The 17,981-nt window shown below is 46.7% G+C and overlaps 1 protein-coding gene across 1 annotated transcript in view; it reads left to right on the forward strand.

The window, feature by feature from the left end:
* Window positions 1-17,981, forward strand: part of LOC129711062 (phospholipid-transporting ATPase ABCA1-like) — a 136,899-nt gene that overhangs the window by 49,526 nt on the left and 69,392 nt on the right. The window contains exons 9-13 of the mRNA XM_055658424.1: window positions 6,041-6,278; window positions 9,106-9,245; window positions 9,853-9,969; window positions 12,301-12,489; window positions 15,833-16,044. Of these exons, the coding sequence (XP_055514399.1) occupies window positions 6,041-6,278; window positions 9,106-9,245; window positions 9,853-9,969; window positions 12,301-12,489; window positions 15,833-16,044 (896 nt within the window). The remainder of the gene's footprint in view (window positions 1-6,040; window positions 6,279-9,105; window positions 9,246-9,852; window positions 9,970-12,300; window positions 12,490-15,832; window positions 16,045-17,981) is intronic.

The following is a 17,981-nucleotide window of genomic DNA, read 5'->3' on the forward strand; positions in this document are numbered from 1 at the left end:
TGTCCGAAAATCCTGCGTAAAAACGGCCTGTCGGCCCGCAGCGTCTTGACGTCGTACGCAGCGCCTCAACGGGCGGACGCAGTGGCTTGACGGCGTACGCCTAGCACGTGCCGTTGCGTGATGAAGTCACTGCCCGGTGCCGTGCGACATCCAAATTCAGTCGGCCCGCCTCCTGCCCAGCTGATTGGTGAGTATGATGTCGGGACCAGCCCCGCACAACTCCACACGCCTCCACCGATCCAAGTGGGACCGGCCCCGCGAGGCTGTATGCCTCAAGCGACCACGTTTGGTCGCGCTAGACGGATGTAATCGCGTGCTGGTGGGACAGGCCCTTTACTGATTTACAAAAGAACACCATCACACAATCACCAACCTACACACTAGGGACAATTCTGCACCTTACCAAAGCCAAACCTGCACGTCTTTGGAGAGTGGTAGGAAACCGGAGCACCCGGAGAAACCCCACGCAATCGCAGGGAGAACGTACAAATTCTGTACAGACAGCACCCGCAGTCAGGATCGAACCTGGGTCTCTGACGCTGTGAGGCAGCAACTCTACCACTCTGCCGCCCAAATTCCTTATATTCTGCCAGCATCTCTGATGAGAATTCCTGCAGAGTATTTCGTTGAAATTGTGCCCAGCGAGGCCTTCGGGGGATTTTGGCAGCCGGGAGAAAATTGACAGGATCGGGCGACGTTTTATTTTAAATAGGCTGAATAAATTAAAGTTCAACCTTTTGAGGTTTTGTTTTTGTTCAGTAACGTTACTCTTGTTTCTCTCCATTCTTCCTCATTATCAAGAGTTGCTTTTCGCCTGTGGTCCGACATTAGCAGCCCCCCACCCCACCACTGATCCAGCATGCAAGACCACCAGCGACCATTCGGAACGTGGGGTCGCACTTCATTTTTGTGGCTGCAACTTTACGGAGTTTATTTAATTTATTTTTCTCTGCCATCATTTTGCTGGAGCTGAGATTGCAGACCAAACAGATGCCAAGAACCCATGAAAGGGGTTTAGTGACCCTTTTAAGAGAAGGCTCCGATCTTGGAATCGCATGTATGAAGGCATTGTTTGGTACTTAATAATCCGCTTTCAACGCATTCTCTCTTCAGCCAGAAGATTGGAAAGAATGCGCTCAGTTCCTTTCAGAATACTTAAATTGCATTACAAAACCATAATAGCGAAACAGGATCTGCGTTCCTCATTGTTGATCTGAAAAGGAGTGATATTTTCTCATATTTCTCAGATTTACTTATGACCTCAAGGCCATTCAGCCCGTCGGCCTATACCAGCTCCCAGCGTGTTGCCATCAGTTGCATGCTCCCACACATCTTCCTGTGTCCTGTTCTCTCTCGGATGCTTTTCCATCTGCCTAAAACTCCGACACTATGGTCGACTTGCAGTAGCCGAGTGATCTGCAAATCCGGACACCTGTGGGAGGGAGGGTAGACACAAAGCTGGAGTAACTCAGCGGGTCAGGCAGCATCTGTGGAGAAAAAGAATAGTTGGCGTTTCGGGTTCGAGACCTTTCTTCAGACTGAGGCAACCTGAAGAAGGGTCTCGATCCGAAACGTCACCCATTCATTTTATCCAGAGATGCTGTCTGACCCGCTGAGTTACTCCAGCTTTTTGTGTCCATCTTGAGTTTAAACCAGTAGCTGCAGTCATCTCCTACTACATGGATGAGGAAACCAAAGCATCTGGGGGAAACTCATGCTATAATAAGAGGAACGTGCAAACTCCACACAGGCAGCAGCACGGGTTGGGTTCAAACCTGTGGTCACTGCAGCTGCTCGATTCTGCTCCTCAATGCTTCCAAGTGATTCTGACTGATGTGTATATTTAGCTATTGTTATCTTGATGGAATGACTGAGGTCTAATCCAAGATTACAAATTCTCCCAACATTTCATCACTCATCACTCATCCTGGCAGCAGATGTGACATCCAGATCCAGAGAGATAATTAGATTTGCAGTTTATATCAGGTGAATGGCTCTGGCTTGTACTCCACTGTGGGCATTTGAGACATTCAATAAAATCTTGCGCATATTCAAATCATAAGCATCCACAAAGTAAAAAAATATATAAATGCATCAACTTGTTTAGAGGCTATTTTCTTTATTTTGGTAGGTTAATTGGCTTCAGTAAAAATTGTAAATTGCCCCTAGTGTGTAGGATAGTGCTGGTGTGCGGGGATCGCTGGTCGGCACGGATATGGTGGGCCGAAGGGCCTGTTTCCATGCTATATCTCTCATGTCTGGATTGAAGTCCAATCCCTGGTAATTTCAGGGCAACCCTGGAAGATTGAAGCCCAACGTTTGGAGCTGTGTTCCGTGGATCTCGTTTGCTTACAGAAATTCATATATTTTCACCCAGTGACTCAAAATGATTGCCTAATTAGTGGTTCTTAGGAATGTTGAATGCTTTGCAAACTAAAGTTATTTACAAACTAAAGCCTGAATACCAGATCTTTGCAAACAAATAGTAGAACGAAAATGAATGCAGCAGAAAGCTGTAGAGCGCATTCATTGTCACAATATGCCACTTGGGCAGCTTACACCCTAGCGGTATGAATATTGACTTCACTAACTTCAAGTAACCCTTGCTTTCCTGCTCCCTCCATCCCTCCCCCTTCTTGGTTCTTGAACCAGTCTGACTGCCCCCTTGATTAAATATTATCTCTGTATGTTTCAGTGTCGCCTTCACCTAGCTAGCAATGATCTATTCTACATTTACCTTGATCATCATCTCTTTTGATATCTCGCTCTCACTCCTTGCACTTCCTTATCTCTGTGTCTCCCTCTTCCCTGACTCTCAGTCTGAAGAAGTGTCTTGACCCAAAATGTCACCCATTCCTTCTATCCAGAAATACTGCCTGTTCCGCTGAGTTACTCCAGCATTTTGTGTCTACCTTCGGTGTAAACCAGCATCTGCAGTTCCTTCCTACACATTAAGAATAGTTTTGAGCTTAAACGTCTATGAAATTGGGGAAAAAAGTAACTTTTTAATTCTGCTTTGCTTCACCTTGCAAAACTGACATCATTCTCAAACGTTCAACGTCTCCTGACTAGCTTTTGAAATAACTGCCAGACTTTTGCATTTAACTCGTCAATATCAACACTGCTGGAAAATCTCAATGGTCTTGGCCCTAAATCAAATTAATGATTTCTGCTTCCTTTCAAATAACCCAGGAGATTTCATGTTGCCAGTTTCCTGAACAAGGGAGTAATAACATATCCAATCAAATTTGCAATGAATAAGTGGAAGTGAGGCAGAGGAAAGCCTTAATGTTTGGAAGATGAATAAATAATTTGGTCTCGTGAGCAGAAAGTCTTGGTGTATGAGTTATCTGCTTCATTGCTCCAGTTTCTTTATCTTCTTCTTCTTGCATATGGCGTGCACAGCCTAAAGGGCCTGACCCACTTGCATGCGTTTGGCGCGACCAAATGGCATCGGAGTTCACGTGAAGTTCGCGCTAAGAACGCGGTAAGTTCGCACGTGACGTCATTTGTGTCATGCTGACCAATCAGCTGGGCAAGAGGCGGCCGACTGAATTTGGGCGTCGGGCGGTGACATCATCGCGCAACGCCACGCCTGGCGGTGACTCATCGCACAGCGCCATGCGCTAGGCGTACGCCGTCAAGACGCAGCGTACGACGTGAAGACACTACGTACGGCTGCAATGCTCCTGCGGGCCGACAGGCCGTTGGCGCGCAAAATTTTCCGACACTGCAGGAATTTCGGAGCCCCGCACGATGTCGGGACCAGCCCCGCACAACTCCATACGCCTCCCCGCTTCTAAGTGGGACCGGCCCCGCGAGCCAAGGTCGCGTAAGTGGGACAGGCCTTTTAAAGTTGTAAGACAACTTGTTTGATCTTCTGTGTGTGCACGCCAGGCTGATTGCATTCGTTGAAACGGGGTGGACCACGTGAAGGTTGCAATCTCCCACCCCAGTTTCTTTATCATAAAGCATCGAGGAAATGAAATTCTTTCCAGTTATGGAACATCTCTGATTTTCATGTGTTGCAAAACTGGGTGGTGACCTCTTGGCAAGGGAGAGCAATGGTGACTCTCTTGGGGAAAGAAGATGCGACTGGTAACACTACTTGTCACGTTTCAGAGCTACCCGAATCCAGGCAGGAATGAACTCGGACAGAGACAAAATGCTGGAATTCCTTCTCTCCAGAGATGCTTCCTGTACCCATTCCTTCTCTCCAGAGATGCTGCCAGTCCCGCTGAGTTACTCCAGCATTTTGCGTCCATATTTGGTGTAAACCAGCATCTGCAGTTCCTTCCAACACAGGAGTGAACCTAGACTGTGGATGCCGGCGATCATGGAGACATTAGCAGCATTAGCAATCCTCAACCTGCTCTCCTGATGAAGACGTGGATGTGTCTTATCTCAGTGAGAGTGTCCTTGCCACACTCATACCTCGCACTTTATACCTCGCTAAGGTTCCTTGGAGACACTTGGTGAATGTACTAAAAATCCCTCCTGTGTGTGACCACAGTCCAGTCCATCAGGCAAACCAGCCTCGCGCTTCTCCATTAACTCCATCTCCACTTTGCACTGCTATGGACCAGCAGCCAATATAATTAAGGACCTCTCTCATCCATATCCATCAACAAAAGCTTTTCACTGTATGTCTGTACACGTGACGGTAAACTGAACTGTTCCCGGTCATCCCCTATTCTCCCCGCTCCCATGGGGCAGAAGATACTAAAGCTTAAGTCCGTACAATTACAATACAAGAACTGCTTCTTCCCCACTGTTATCAGACTCTTGAAAGAACATCTTGTAAGCAACGGCTGAATTTTCAATCTCCCTTTGCACTTTATTTTTAACCTTGCTTTCTCTATAACTATCACTATATTCTGAAGTCAGTGAGTCCAAAGAAGGGTCTCGACCCGAATTGTCACTCATACCTTCTATCTGGTGATGCTGCCTGTCCCACTGAGTTACTCCAGCATTTTGTGTTAAACCAGCATCTGCAGTTCCTTCCTACAACTGTTCTCTGCACTCTGTTTGTTTTGCACTACCTACAGTACTCATCTATAACACAAGCTATCTGGATAGCATGCAAGCAATGTTTTTCATTGTATCTTACTACATATAACAATTATAAACCACTATAATTTTATAATAATAAGATGATCCAAACTGGTATCAGACAAGTTTAGGACTGACATCGGGTGTTAACTAAATGCTGTTAAATTGGTTTAGTTTAGTTTAGATAGAAACATAGAAACATAGAAAATAGGTGCAGGAGTAGGCCATTCGGCCCTTCGAGCCTGCACCGCCATTCAATATGATCATGGCTGATCATCCAACTCAGTATCCTGTACCTGCCTTCTCTCCATACCCCCTGATCCCTTTAGCCACAAGGGCCACATCCAACTCCCTCTTAAATATAGCCAACGAACTGTGGCCTCAACTACCTTCTGTGGCAGAGAATTCCAGAGATTTACCACTCTCTGTGTGAAAAATGTTTTCCTCATCTCGGTCCTAAAAGATTTTCCCCCTTATCCTTAAACTGTGACCCCTTGTTCTGGACTTCCCCAACATCGGGAACAATCTTCCTGCATCTAGCTTGTCCAACCCCTTAAGAATTTTGTAAGTTTCTATAAGCACGATACAGCACGGAAACGGGTCAGCGCCGACCAGCGATCCCCACATATTAACACCGTCCTACACCCACTTGGGACATTTTTTATTTACCAAGCCAATTAACCCGCAAACCTGTACGTCTTTAGAGTGTGGGAGGAATCCGAAGATCTCGGAGAAAACCCAGGCAGGTCACGGGGAGAACGTACAAACTCCATACAGACAGTACCCGTAGTCGGGATCGAACCTGGGTCTCCGGCGCTGCATTCGCAACTCTACCGCTGTACGCGCCACCGTGACTGCCCTGTCTCGTGTTATTTTCAATCCTGCATGGATCTTGAACTGTAAACTCCACCCCACGTGGGTCTTTCAATGATACAGTAGCCACTAATGCTTCTGTTTTGTGTGTGTGTGTGTGTGTTGTGCCTGCCAGTTTTCCAACATGACCAGTTTCTCCGAATTCCGGGATGAAGTTCGGTGGTTAACTAACCCAAATACAACTGGGTCGCCGAAGATGATGTTTCGGGCGATATCGAAGATTGCCTGTGGGCACCCAGAGGGAGGGGGACTGCTCATCCCTTCACTCAACTGGTACGAAGACGATGGCTACAAGGCGCTGTTTGGCAGGAACAGCACAAACGATGGAATGATCACGTTTGACAATTCAACCCGTGAGTACAATATTATTCCCTAAAGAAATCTTTAAACGAATGGACTGTGCCGTGCGTATCGTTCACCAAAATAGTAACTATGATGGGTGAGGTGTAGGAAGGAACTGCAGTTGCTGGTTTAAACCAAAGATAGGCACAAAATGTTGGAGTAACTCAGCGGGACCCATCTGAAGGCAGGTCTCAATAGACAATGGGTGCAGGAGTAGGCCCTTTGGCCCTTCGAGCCAGCACCGCCATTCAATGTGATCATGGCTGATCGTCCCCAGTCAGTAACCCCATTCCTGCCTTCTCCCCATATCCCCTGACTCCGCTATCTTTAAAAGCCCTATCCAGCTCTCTCATGAAAGTATCCAGAGAACTGGCCTCCACTGCCCTCTGAGGTAGAGAATTCCACAGACTCACAACTCCCTGTGAGAAAAAGTGTTTCCTCGTCTCCGTTCTAAATGGCTTACTCCTTATTCTTAAACTGTGGCCCCTGGTTCTGGACTCCCCCAGCATTGGGACCATTGACCTGAAACGTCACCCATTCCTTCTCTCCAAAGATGCCGCCTTTCCCGCTGAGTTGCACCAGTATTTTGTGTCTAACTATGATGGGTAATGTGTGTTTGTGCTAAGGGACCTGCCACAGATTTCAAGATGAATTGGGATTCGGAGAGGCTGGGGGGGTTGAGTAATCTGAAAGGTTGCACTAACTTTAGACTTAAGAGATTCAGCGTGGAAACGGGTCCCTTTGCTGGCTGAGTCCGCACCAACCAGCGATCACCCCCCCCCCCCCCCCTACACTAGCACTATCCTACCCAGCAGGTACAATTTACAGAAGCCAATGAACTGACAAACATACACATCTTTGGAATGTGGGAGGAAACCGAAGCACTCAGAGGAAACCCATGTGGTCGCGGGGGGGTGGGGACGAATAAACTTCATACGGGCAGCATCCTCTGTGGTGATGAAGTGCTTTGTGAGGCTGATCATGGCGCAAATCAACTCGTACCTCGACAAAAACCACAACATATCAACGGTGGATGCGATCTCACTGAGTCTCCACTCCGCTCTGGACACTTGGACAACAAAAACTCATATGTCAGGCTGTTATTCATTGACTACAGCTCGGTGTTTAATACCATCATCCCCTCCAAGCAGGTTACCAATCTCTCAGATCTGGGTCTCTGCGCATCCCTCTGCAATTGGATCCTCGACTTTCTCATTCACAGACCACAGTCTGTCCGTATTGGTGGAAATGTGTCATCCTCGATAACAATCAGCTCGGGAGCACCTCAAGGCTGCGTGCTCAGCCCCCTGCTATACTCACTCTATACTCATGACTGCGTAGCCGGACATGGTGCGAACTCCATCAAGTTTGCCGACGACACCACTGTTGTGGGACGTATCACTGATGGGGACGAGTCAAGAGTATAGAAGTGAGATTGACTGATTGACCAAATGGTGCCAGCACAACAACCTGGCCCTCAACACCAGCAAAACCAAGGAACTGATTGTGGACTTCGGAAGGGGTAGGATGGGGACCCACAATCCCGTTTATATCAATGGGATGATGGTGGAAAGGGTCAAGAGCTTCAAATTCCTGGGCGTGCATATTTCTGAAGATCTCTCCTGGTCCCAGAACACTGATGCAATTATAAAGAAAGCACATCAGCGCCTCTACTGCCTGAGAAGATTACAGAGAGTCGGTTTGTCAAGGAGGACTCTCTCGAACCTCTACAGTAGAGAGCATGCTGACCAGTTGCATCGTGGCTTGGTTCGGCAACCTGAGCGTCCAGGCGCAGAAAAGGCTGCAAAAAGTTGTAAACACTGCCCAGGCCATCCTTGGCTTTGACCTCTCTGCCATCGAGGGGATCTATCGCAGTCGCTGCCTCAAAAAGGCTGGCAGTATCATCAAGGACCCACACCATCCTGGCCCCACACTTATCTCTCCGCTGCCATCAGGTAGAAGGTACAGGAGCCTGAAATCTGCAACATCCAGGTTCAGGAACAGCTACTTCCTCACAGCCATCAGACTATTGAACACAACTTCAAACAAACTAATAAACTCTCTTGGGTACACAAAAATGCTGGAGAAACTCAGCGGGTGCAGCAGCATCTATGGAGCGAAGGAAATAGGCAACGTTTCGGGCCGAAACCCTTCTCCAGTCTGAAGAAGGGTTTCGGGCCGAAACGTCGCCTATTTCCTTCGCTCCATAGATGCTGCTGCACGCGCTGAGTTTCTTCAGCAATTTTGTCTACCTTCGATTTTCCAGCATCTGCAGTTCCTTCTTGAGCATGAGTAAGATTCTGACGTTTTGCACAATCGCACTGAAAGACCACGAAGAGGGGGTTGTGATCACACTAAAGGTGCGGTGATGGTGAATGGTGCGGTGATGGTGAATGGTGATGGTGCGGTGATGGTGAATGGTGCGGTGGTGGTGAATGGTGCGGTGATGGTGAATGGTGCGGTGGTGGTGAATGGTGCGGTGGTGGTAAATGGTGCGGTGGTGGTAAATGGTGCGGTGATGGTGAATGGTGCGGTGGTGGTGAATGGTGCGGTGGTGGTAAATGGTGCGGTGATGGTGAATGGTGCGGTGGTGGTGAATGGTGATGGTGAATGGTGATGGTGAATGGTGATGTAAAATTGCAAATTAAAAAAAATTAACTTCAACAATAGTTTGATTTAATCCTTTTAAGTTTTCACGAACTTTTTGTGTGAAATGTTGAATGATTTTCAGGCTGTTTGTGTGACAGGGGAACGAGAGCTCGGCATGCAAACCGTGTTTTTAACTTTGAAACGAGGATGAGACTTGCGTGACGGGACCCTTCTCTTTGCTTTGCACAGCCCCGCACTGTAAAGACCTGATCAAGACCCTCGAATCGAACCCAATCTCTCGGATTATGTGGAGAGGCATCAAGCCACTCTTTGTGGGGAAGATTCTCTACACTCCGGACACTCCAGCTACACTGAGGATAATGAAAGAGGTACTTGATGGTTTTAAAATTAAATTTTCGCTGAAATCTTTGCCATCGAAGTCAGTGACTGCAAATACTGAACAAGGTGTGACATGCAGAACCAGGGGCCACAGTCTTAGAATAAAGGGGAGGCCATTGAAGACTGAGGTGAGAAAAAACGTTTTCACCCAGAGAGTTGTGAATTTATCGAATTCCCTGCCACAGAGGGCAGTGGAGGCCAAGTCACTGGATGGATTTAAGAGAGAGTTAGATAGAGCTTTAGGGGCTAGTGGAGTCAAGGGATATGGGGAGAAGGCAAGCATGGGTTATTGATTGGGGACGATCAGCCAAGATCACAATCAATGGCGGTGCTGGCTCAAAGGGCCGAATGGCCACTCCCTGCACCTATTTTCTATGTTTCTATGAGTGAGTGTTTCAAAAATCTAGTTTGTTTGACCCTTGTGAAGTTTCTTGGCTTGGGTCGGTGCATCTTTGCATCGACCAGCACATACTGTAGAGGTCCACCACTGATTTTTTTTTTCTTCCGGCATTGAAAATCTCATCTTGAGAATGTTGCAAGCTTTCAACTCTGCAGATGCTAATATTTTTCCTCCTTTCTCATTTCTTGTCGCATCAGCTGAACAGGACATTTGAAGACCTCGGTTTGTTGCGAGAAGTTAGGGGGGCGTGGAACGAAACTGGGCCGCAGATCTGGAGGTTTATGGAGAGCAGCCCGGAAAGCCAACTTCTGCGGGTTTGTGCCTCGTTTTCACGCACGTATTCCTTTGCTTCAGTTTAGTCCAGATTTAGTTTAGAGATACAGCTCGGAAACGGGCCCTTCCGCCCACCGAGTCGGCGCCGACCAGCAATCCCTGCACATGAACACGATCCTACACCCATGAGGGACAATTTTTACATTTACCAAGCCAATTAACCTAACAAACCTGTACGTCTTTGGAGGGTGGGAGGAAACCCAAGATCTCGGGGGAAAACCCACGCAGGTCACGGGGAGAACGTACAAACTCCGTACAGACAAGCACCCGTAGTCGGGATCGAACCCGGGTCTCTGGCGCTACATTCGCTGTAAGGCAGCAACTCTACCGCTGTGTCACCGTGACCTTCATTCAATATAATTCCTGCCTCTGCATCAGAGTATTCTGGGCGGCTGCTGCACTTCATGTCCTGAAATGCAATAAAGTATAGATCCAAGAAAGCACTTGACTTAATGTGATTGGGAACGTCTGTCCTGTTTACTGTTTCAACTGCGCATTAACAACCCTTTGGCAGGGGAAAGAAAAAAGAGGGCGCTCCCTCTTGATTGAAACTAGCCTAAAGCAGTTTAACAGGTCCTTTAACTCCTTATCAACTGGCTGCTTGACGGGTTTCTGACACAAAATGACTACTTCCCCCTGTGGTTATTGCAATAAAAATGTGAAATATTCAACAAAAGATATTCTGAGAAAAATTGTGTCGGAAGGAACTGCAGATGCTGGTGTACACAAGATAGACACAAAAGATGAAGTAACTCAGCGGGTTAGGCAACACCTCTGTTGAAAAGGAATAGGTAACATTTCGAGTTGAGATTCAGAGTTCTGAAAACTATTCATTTTCTCCAGAAATGCTGCCTGACCCGCTGAGTTACTCCAGCTAAATGTTTTATCTTCTGAGGAAAAATCGTTTGTATAATTTTATTATATAAAAACACGCACATGCACGCACACGCACACACACGTATGTATAATTATATATAATATATACGCATATATGTGTGTGTGTGTATATATGTGTGTGTGTATATGTGTATGTGTATATGTATGTGTATATATATATGTACGTGTGTGTGTATATATGTATGTGTGTATATATGTGTGTGTGTGTGTATATGTATATGTGTATATATATATGTGTGTGTGTGTATATATATGTGTGTGTGTATATGTATATGTGTGTGTGTGTGTATATATGTGTATATATATGTATATGTGTGTGTGTGTATATATGTGTGTGTGTATGTGTGTGTATATGCATATGTGTGTGTATATGCATGTGTGTGTGTGTGTATATGCATGTGTGTGTGTGTGTGTGTGTACAATTATAATTATTTATATACAGCTGCTCCTCGACCTACGATGCGGTTACGTTCCAATGGACCCATCGTAAATCGAAAATATCGCAAGTCGAATCGCATTTAATAAATTGCGATCACGGGACCGGAAGTGACATGCAGCTCGCTCCCGGTGCTGAGCGTTTGCCGATCGTGAAGTCGAGATATCGCAAGTCGAAGCATCGTAAATTGGGGAGCACCTGTATAGTACATTTACGCATATATATATATATATATATATATATATATATATATATATATATATATATATATATATATATATATATATATATATATATATATATATATATATATATGGTTTTTTTCAATTGAATGATGATTGGACTGCCTGCAGGTAGTATATCACAGATAGCTGAAATGTTGGCCTGACTCGTTCAGCAGACTGGTTGCTCCTTACTGGAGCCTGTGGGTTTGTAGACTAGTGTACTATCAGGCTTCCACTGGACTGAGTTCAGGGTGAGCTCTCCTCTCCCCAACACAGCTCTGTGAAAGTTCTAGGACACCTGCATTTGTTTGTCCAATAAAGATAAATGTCAAACGGTATTTAGAGGCAGCACAGTGGCGCAGCAGTAGAGTACAGCCCCGGAAACCTGGGTTCAATCCTGACCACGGGTGCTGTCTATGTGGAGTTTGCACGTTCTCCCTGTGACCGCGCGGCTTTTCTCTGGGTGCTCCGGTTTCCTCCCACATTCAAAAGACAGACAGGTTTGTAGGTTAATTGGCCTCTGCAAATTGTCCGCTAGGGTGTAGGATAGAACGAGTGTATGGGTGACTGTGGACTCGGTGGGCTGAAGGGCCTGCTTCCACACACTATTTGTAAACTGATCTCTACTACGTATCTCAAACTTTTCGACCCTGACACAAGGGCAAAAATGGGAGACTTTGCACAATTCAGCAGAGTGCGTCATTAATGTACCCGCAACGTTTACAAAAACTCATCCAGCTTTGCCTCTTTTCCAGGAAATACTGAAGAACCCTGCACTCACTGCCCTCATTGACATCCAGCTCAATTCCACCTCCTGGAGTACAACAAGTGTCGCTAGTTTCCTGTCCAACCAAGCTCCGGAGAGTGGCGATTCTGTTTACACCTGGAAGCAGGCTTACAAAGAAGTGGATCAGATAGTCAACTCTTTGTCACAAGTCATTGAGGTACGTTCTTGTAAAAACCTGCAGCATTTCGAAGGCTTCCAAGGGATGTCCAGATTTGTTAAAGGTAGACAAAAATGCTGGAGAAAGTCAGCGGGTGAGGCAGCATCTATGGAGCGAAGGAATAGGTTTCCAGTCGAGACACTTCTTCAGACTGATGATTTTAGTAAGAGCTCCTGAACTTTGTGGGTTTTGTGTTAATCTGCACATGGGATGTTAGCTTAAGAAAGTGTAGGTTTACAAGGTTAATTCCCAGGATGGCGGGACTGTCATATGTTGAGAGAATGGAGCGGCTGGGCTTGGACACTCTGGTGTTGAGAAGGATGAGAGGGGATCTTATTGAAACATATAAGATTATTAAGGGTTTGGAGGCAGGAAACATGTTCCCAATGTTGGGGGAGTCCAGAACCAGGGGCCACAGTTTAAGAATAAGGGGTAAGCCATAAGGAGACGAGGAAACACTTTTTCTCACAGAGAGCTGTGAGCCTGTGGAATTCTCTGCCTCAGAGGGCGGTGGAGGTGGGTTCTCTGGATACTTTCAAGAGAGAGCTAGATAGGGCTCTTAAAGATAGCGGAGTCAGGGGATATGGGGAGAAGGCAGGAACGGGGAACTGATTGGGGATGATCAGCCAAGATCACATTGAATGGCGGTGCTGGCTCGAATGGCCTACATGGTTAGCTTTGTCTCGTTAATGTTAGGATTGTATTCTGAGCATGAATTTCTCAAGTAATCATCACCGTGTTGTCAGTGCTGTGGCCTCGCTGCCCGTCGCAGGTTTATCACCAGTTCACCAAATCCTACTTCTCTCCTCTTTTGGTGGGCGTAACAACTAGATCTTCTCCCACCCTGGCGCAGCTGTAGAGTTAGTTGCTGCCTTCCAGTGCCAGGTTCAATCCCAACAGCGGGTGCTGCCTGTACGGAGCTTGAACGTTTTCCCTGTGACCACGTGGGTTTTCTCCGGGTGCTCCGGTTTCCTCCCACACACCAAAGACGTGCAGGTTTGTAGGTTAATTGGCTCCTGTAAATGTTCTCTCGTGTGCAGGATAGAACTAGTGATCGCTGGCCAGTACGGACTTGGTGGGCAGAAGGGCCTGTTTCCGCACTGTATCTCTAAAAAATAAGATGCGACAGTGAATACGAAGGGGAAGCTTGAAAGGAGGCAAAGTGGTAAGTTCGGAGGAGCGTAGATGATGGACAATAACACAGAACTAACAAGTCCCAATGGAGAGAGACTGTGGGTGAAAACTGATAAACAAACCTCCCAACTTATGTTGTTTGATGATCAGCCCACGTTGGCCGTTGTGTTCCAGGGCCCAGATGTGGCCTGTTTATCATCTCAGTTCCCGGTGGAGTACGATCACTACCGATTGCCTCTCTGTACAAGTAAACAGCGGAGACCTGTACTTGCCCGCAGGTTGTTGCACCCAGAACACCATCCTACACCAAATGGAAGTTGTGTCTCCTCTCACTTATAGTTTGGTTCAGAGATACCGCGTGGAAACAGGCACTTCGGCCCACCATCAACGATCTCATTAGTTCTGTTATCTCACTTTTTCCTAAAAGTTCCCAATTGCATGCTACACACTAGGAGCAATTTACAGAAAGCCAATTAACCTACAAAACGCACGCCTTGGGGATGTGGGAGCACCAGGAGGAAACCCGCGTGGTCACGGAGAACGTGCAAGCTCCAAACGGACAGCACCCGAGGTCAGGATCGAACCCGGGTCTCTGGTGCTGTGAGGCAGCAGCTCTACCGCTGCTCCACCGTGCCACACAACGTGGAGACTGTACTTGGAAGCTTTGACCTTTGACAGCTCACGCCTGTGTTACAAGCACAGAGTCTAACAGTAAATTTGCATGGATGTCAGAGTCATTGCTGTTATTGATTTATTTAGGTTTTGGCAAGGCGTGAAATGCAAACTGACCACATTCTTAATTCTCTGACCCCTGACCCCTGGCCCCTGACCCCTTGGTGCTCATACAGTCAGTGTTGCTTTGCTCCTTCCTCTTATTTCTCGAGAGCACGAAATCTTTCACATCGCACATTTTCACTCTCATAATGCAACTAATACTTGTGACTTCCACTAACTCATTCTTCGCCAGAACCTCCTTGCCCTGATTGCAAATGTACAATTGAAAATTTATAGAAACATAGAAAATAGGTGCAGGAGGAGGCCATTCGGCCCTTCGAGCCAGCACCGCCATTCATTGTGATCATGTCTGATCATCCCCTATCAATAACCCGTGCCTGCCTTCTCCCCATATCCCTTGACTCCACTAGCCCCTAGAGCTCCATCTAACTCTCTCTTAAATCCATCCAGTGACTTGGCCTCCACTGCCCTCTGTGGCAGGGAATATCCACAAACACTGAGCGTTTTTTACAGCTTTCTGTTTCCAGCATCAGTGATAGTGTGCCTCCTGCAACAATCTACAACCTCTAAAGAAAAGCCTTCATTTCTCTCTTTTTTCATCATCAAAACTTCCTTGGATGATCAGTCTGAAGCAGGGGCTCGACCCAAAATGTCACCCATTCCTTCTCTCCAGAGATGCTGCCTGTCCCACTGAGTTACTCCAGCATTTTGTGGCTGCCTTCCTTGGATGATAGTTCAGTTTAGAGATGCAGCATGGAAGTGGGCCATTCGGCCCATCAAGCTCCGCCAAGGAATTATAGATGGGGAATGAGCGTTTGATCTAACGGAACCCGGCACAGACTTCAAGATGAATTGGAATTCAGAGAGGCTGGAGGTTGAGTAATCAGCAAGGTAGCCCTGACCGTGGACTTCAGAGATACGGCGCGGAAACAGGCCATTCGGCCCACCCTTGTACACCCTGGGGACAATTTACAGAGCCGATTAACCTACAAACCTGTGCATCTTTAGAATGTGGAAGCAAACCGGAGCACCCAGAGAAAACCCACATGGTTACAGGGAGAACGTACAAACTCCGTACAGACAGCACCTATGGTCAGAATCGAACCCGGGTCTCTGGTGCTGTAAGGCAGCAACTCTACCGCTGTGGCACCATACCGCCCAAAATAACACATCCAATAAATCTTGACCTGGGTTTTCCATAAGTCAGCTTTGGCCCCCTCTGTTGTTTATAGCGTGGAGTTGTGCGACTGGTAAAATGTCAACACAGTGTGATGTCCGACATAACTTGATAATGCCGAGTAAAAATGAAGAAGGGTCTCAACCCGCAACATCACCCATTCCTTGTACCTGGTGATGCTGCCTGTCCCACTGAATTATTCCACCTTGTTGCGTCTATCTGCAGTTCCTATTATGCCCCGACGTAAAAATTACGTGCGTTACTTTAAATTCATTTGCTTTTTTTTCCCCTTGATAGTGCATCTCCTTGAACAAACTGGAAGCTGTCCCAACCGAGGAGAAGCTGGTGGAGCGGGCGTTGCAGCTTCTTGCAGAGCGACAGTTCTGGGCGGGCGTTGTCTTTGTGGACGGGGACGAGGCGGGCAGCAGGCTTCACGTTCAGCCCCACATCAAGTACAAGATCAGGATGGACATCGATGACGTGACTCGGACCAATAAAATCAAGGACAGGTCAGACTGGGTCTTCCATTCCAAAGGGAACATGGGCCCATTTGGAATTCACTGACATAGACGGCCATGGAGGCCAAGGCAATGGATATTTGTAAGGCGGGGATTTGCAGATTCTTGATTAGTGTGGGTGTCGAGGGTGAGAAGGCAGGAGACTGGGGTTGAGAGGGAAGAATGCATCACCCAGGATTGAATGGCGGAGTAGACTTGATGGGCCGAATGGCCTAATTCTGCTCCAAGATGAACTTATTTGCCTCGGCTGCTCTGCCACCGTAACCTTGTGCTAATGTTACTTCCAGTTGCAAATTTTACTTATTGAGTATTTTTAAGGCAGAGATTGAAATGTTCTTAATTAATAGTGTCAAGGGTTACGGGGAGAAGACAGGAGAATGTAGTTGAGAGGGAAAGATAGATCAGCCATGGTGGAGTAGACTCGAAGGGCTGAATGGCCTAATTCTGCTCCTATGGCTTATAAGCCTTTAATCATGAAAATTCTTGCATCACATTTATTGCAAAGTATTAGTTGTGGAAAGAAAGAAAGCAATGCAAATGTAACATTTTTTAGGCCATTCCAACAATTTGGATGAAATGATAAAAAGTTCAGGCCTACTAGTAAAATGAGGTAACCAAAAGCAAGTGTACCAAATCACCTCCCATTAAATCCATTTCTGAAGCAAGAAAGTGATGGCGTTAGACTGCAACAAATAACCAGTCGTCATAGCTTTGAGTAATTAATGTAAACCCTGAACATCTTTCAGATGCATCAACAAACCACAGGTCCTGTTGACCTTTACAGTGGGTGTAAAAGATCCCTCGTGCTATTGTGAAGAGAAAGTGTTTTGGTCTCCTAATCTGAGGAAAGACATTCTTGCCATAGAGGGAGTACAGAGAAGGTTCACCAGACTGATTCCTGGGATGTCAGGACTTTCATATGAAGAAAGACTGGATAGACTCGGCTTGTGCTCGCTAGAATTTAGAAGATTGAGGGGGGATCTTATAGAAACTTGCAAATTTCTTAAGGGGTTGGACAGGTTAGATGCAGGAAGATTGTTCCCGATGTTGGGGAATCCAGAACAAGGGGTCCCAGTTTAAGGATAAGGGGGAAATCTTTCAGGACCGAGATGAGAAAAATATTTTTCACACAGAGAGTGGTGAATCTGTGGAATTCTCTGCCACAGAAGGTAGTTGAGGCCAGTTCATTGGCTATTTTTAAGAGGGAGTTAGATGTGGCTAAAGGGATCAGGGGGTATGGAGAGAAGGCAGGTACAGGATACTGAGTTGGATGATCAGCCATGATCATATTGAATGGCGGTGCAGGCTCGAAGGGCCGAATGGCCTCTACTCCTGCACCTATTTCACACTGTTGGTTTGCTTCTTTTTGACGGGCAAACTTCTCTTCCCTCATCTTCCCACGAGATTTACTGCCATGTCTTTCTTTTTTTGGATACGGAAGTAGAGTAACTGGTTGGGCAGTGGAGAAACCGAAGGAAGACATTAATGATGAAGCTGCAGCATTACGTTCTGACTAACCTGCTCTTAAAGAAAACGCCACTGTGGATTTTCCTCCGTGCTTTAATGAGTGTCCAGTAAAGCTGAGAGTATGTAAACAATCAGCTGCAAAATGGTAGCGCTGGGGTTAAATTAGTGGTTCAGGTCGATGAGGACTCTCGACTCCATGATCTGCTTGTTCTCCCTCCGTTCCGTAAGAGCTAATGTTTCACCACATGGCGTCAGATGCCACATTAAGAGCTAGATGGGGCTCTTAAAGATAGCAGAGTCGGGGGATATGGGGAGAAGGCAGGAACGGGGTATAGATTGGGGATGATCAGCCATGATCACTTTGAATGGCGGTGCTGGCTCGAAGGGCCGAATAGCCTACTCCTGCACCTTTTGTCTATTGGCATAAGTACATGCACATCAGTTTAAAGTTAGTTTATATA

The sequence above is a fragment of the Leucoraja erinacea genome, chromosome 29 (genome assembly GCF_028641065.1).
Source record: "Leucoraja erinacea ecotype New England chromosome 29, Leri_hhj_1, whole genome shotgun sequence".
Lineage (NCBI taxonomy): Eukaryota > Metazoa > Chordata > Chondrichthyes > Rajiformes > Rajidae > Leucoraja > Leucoraja erinaceus.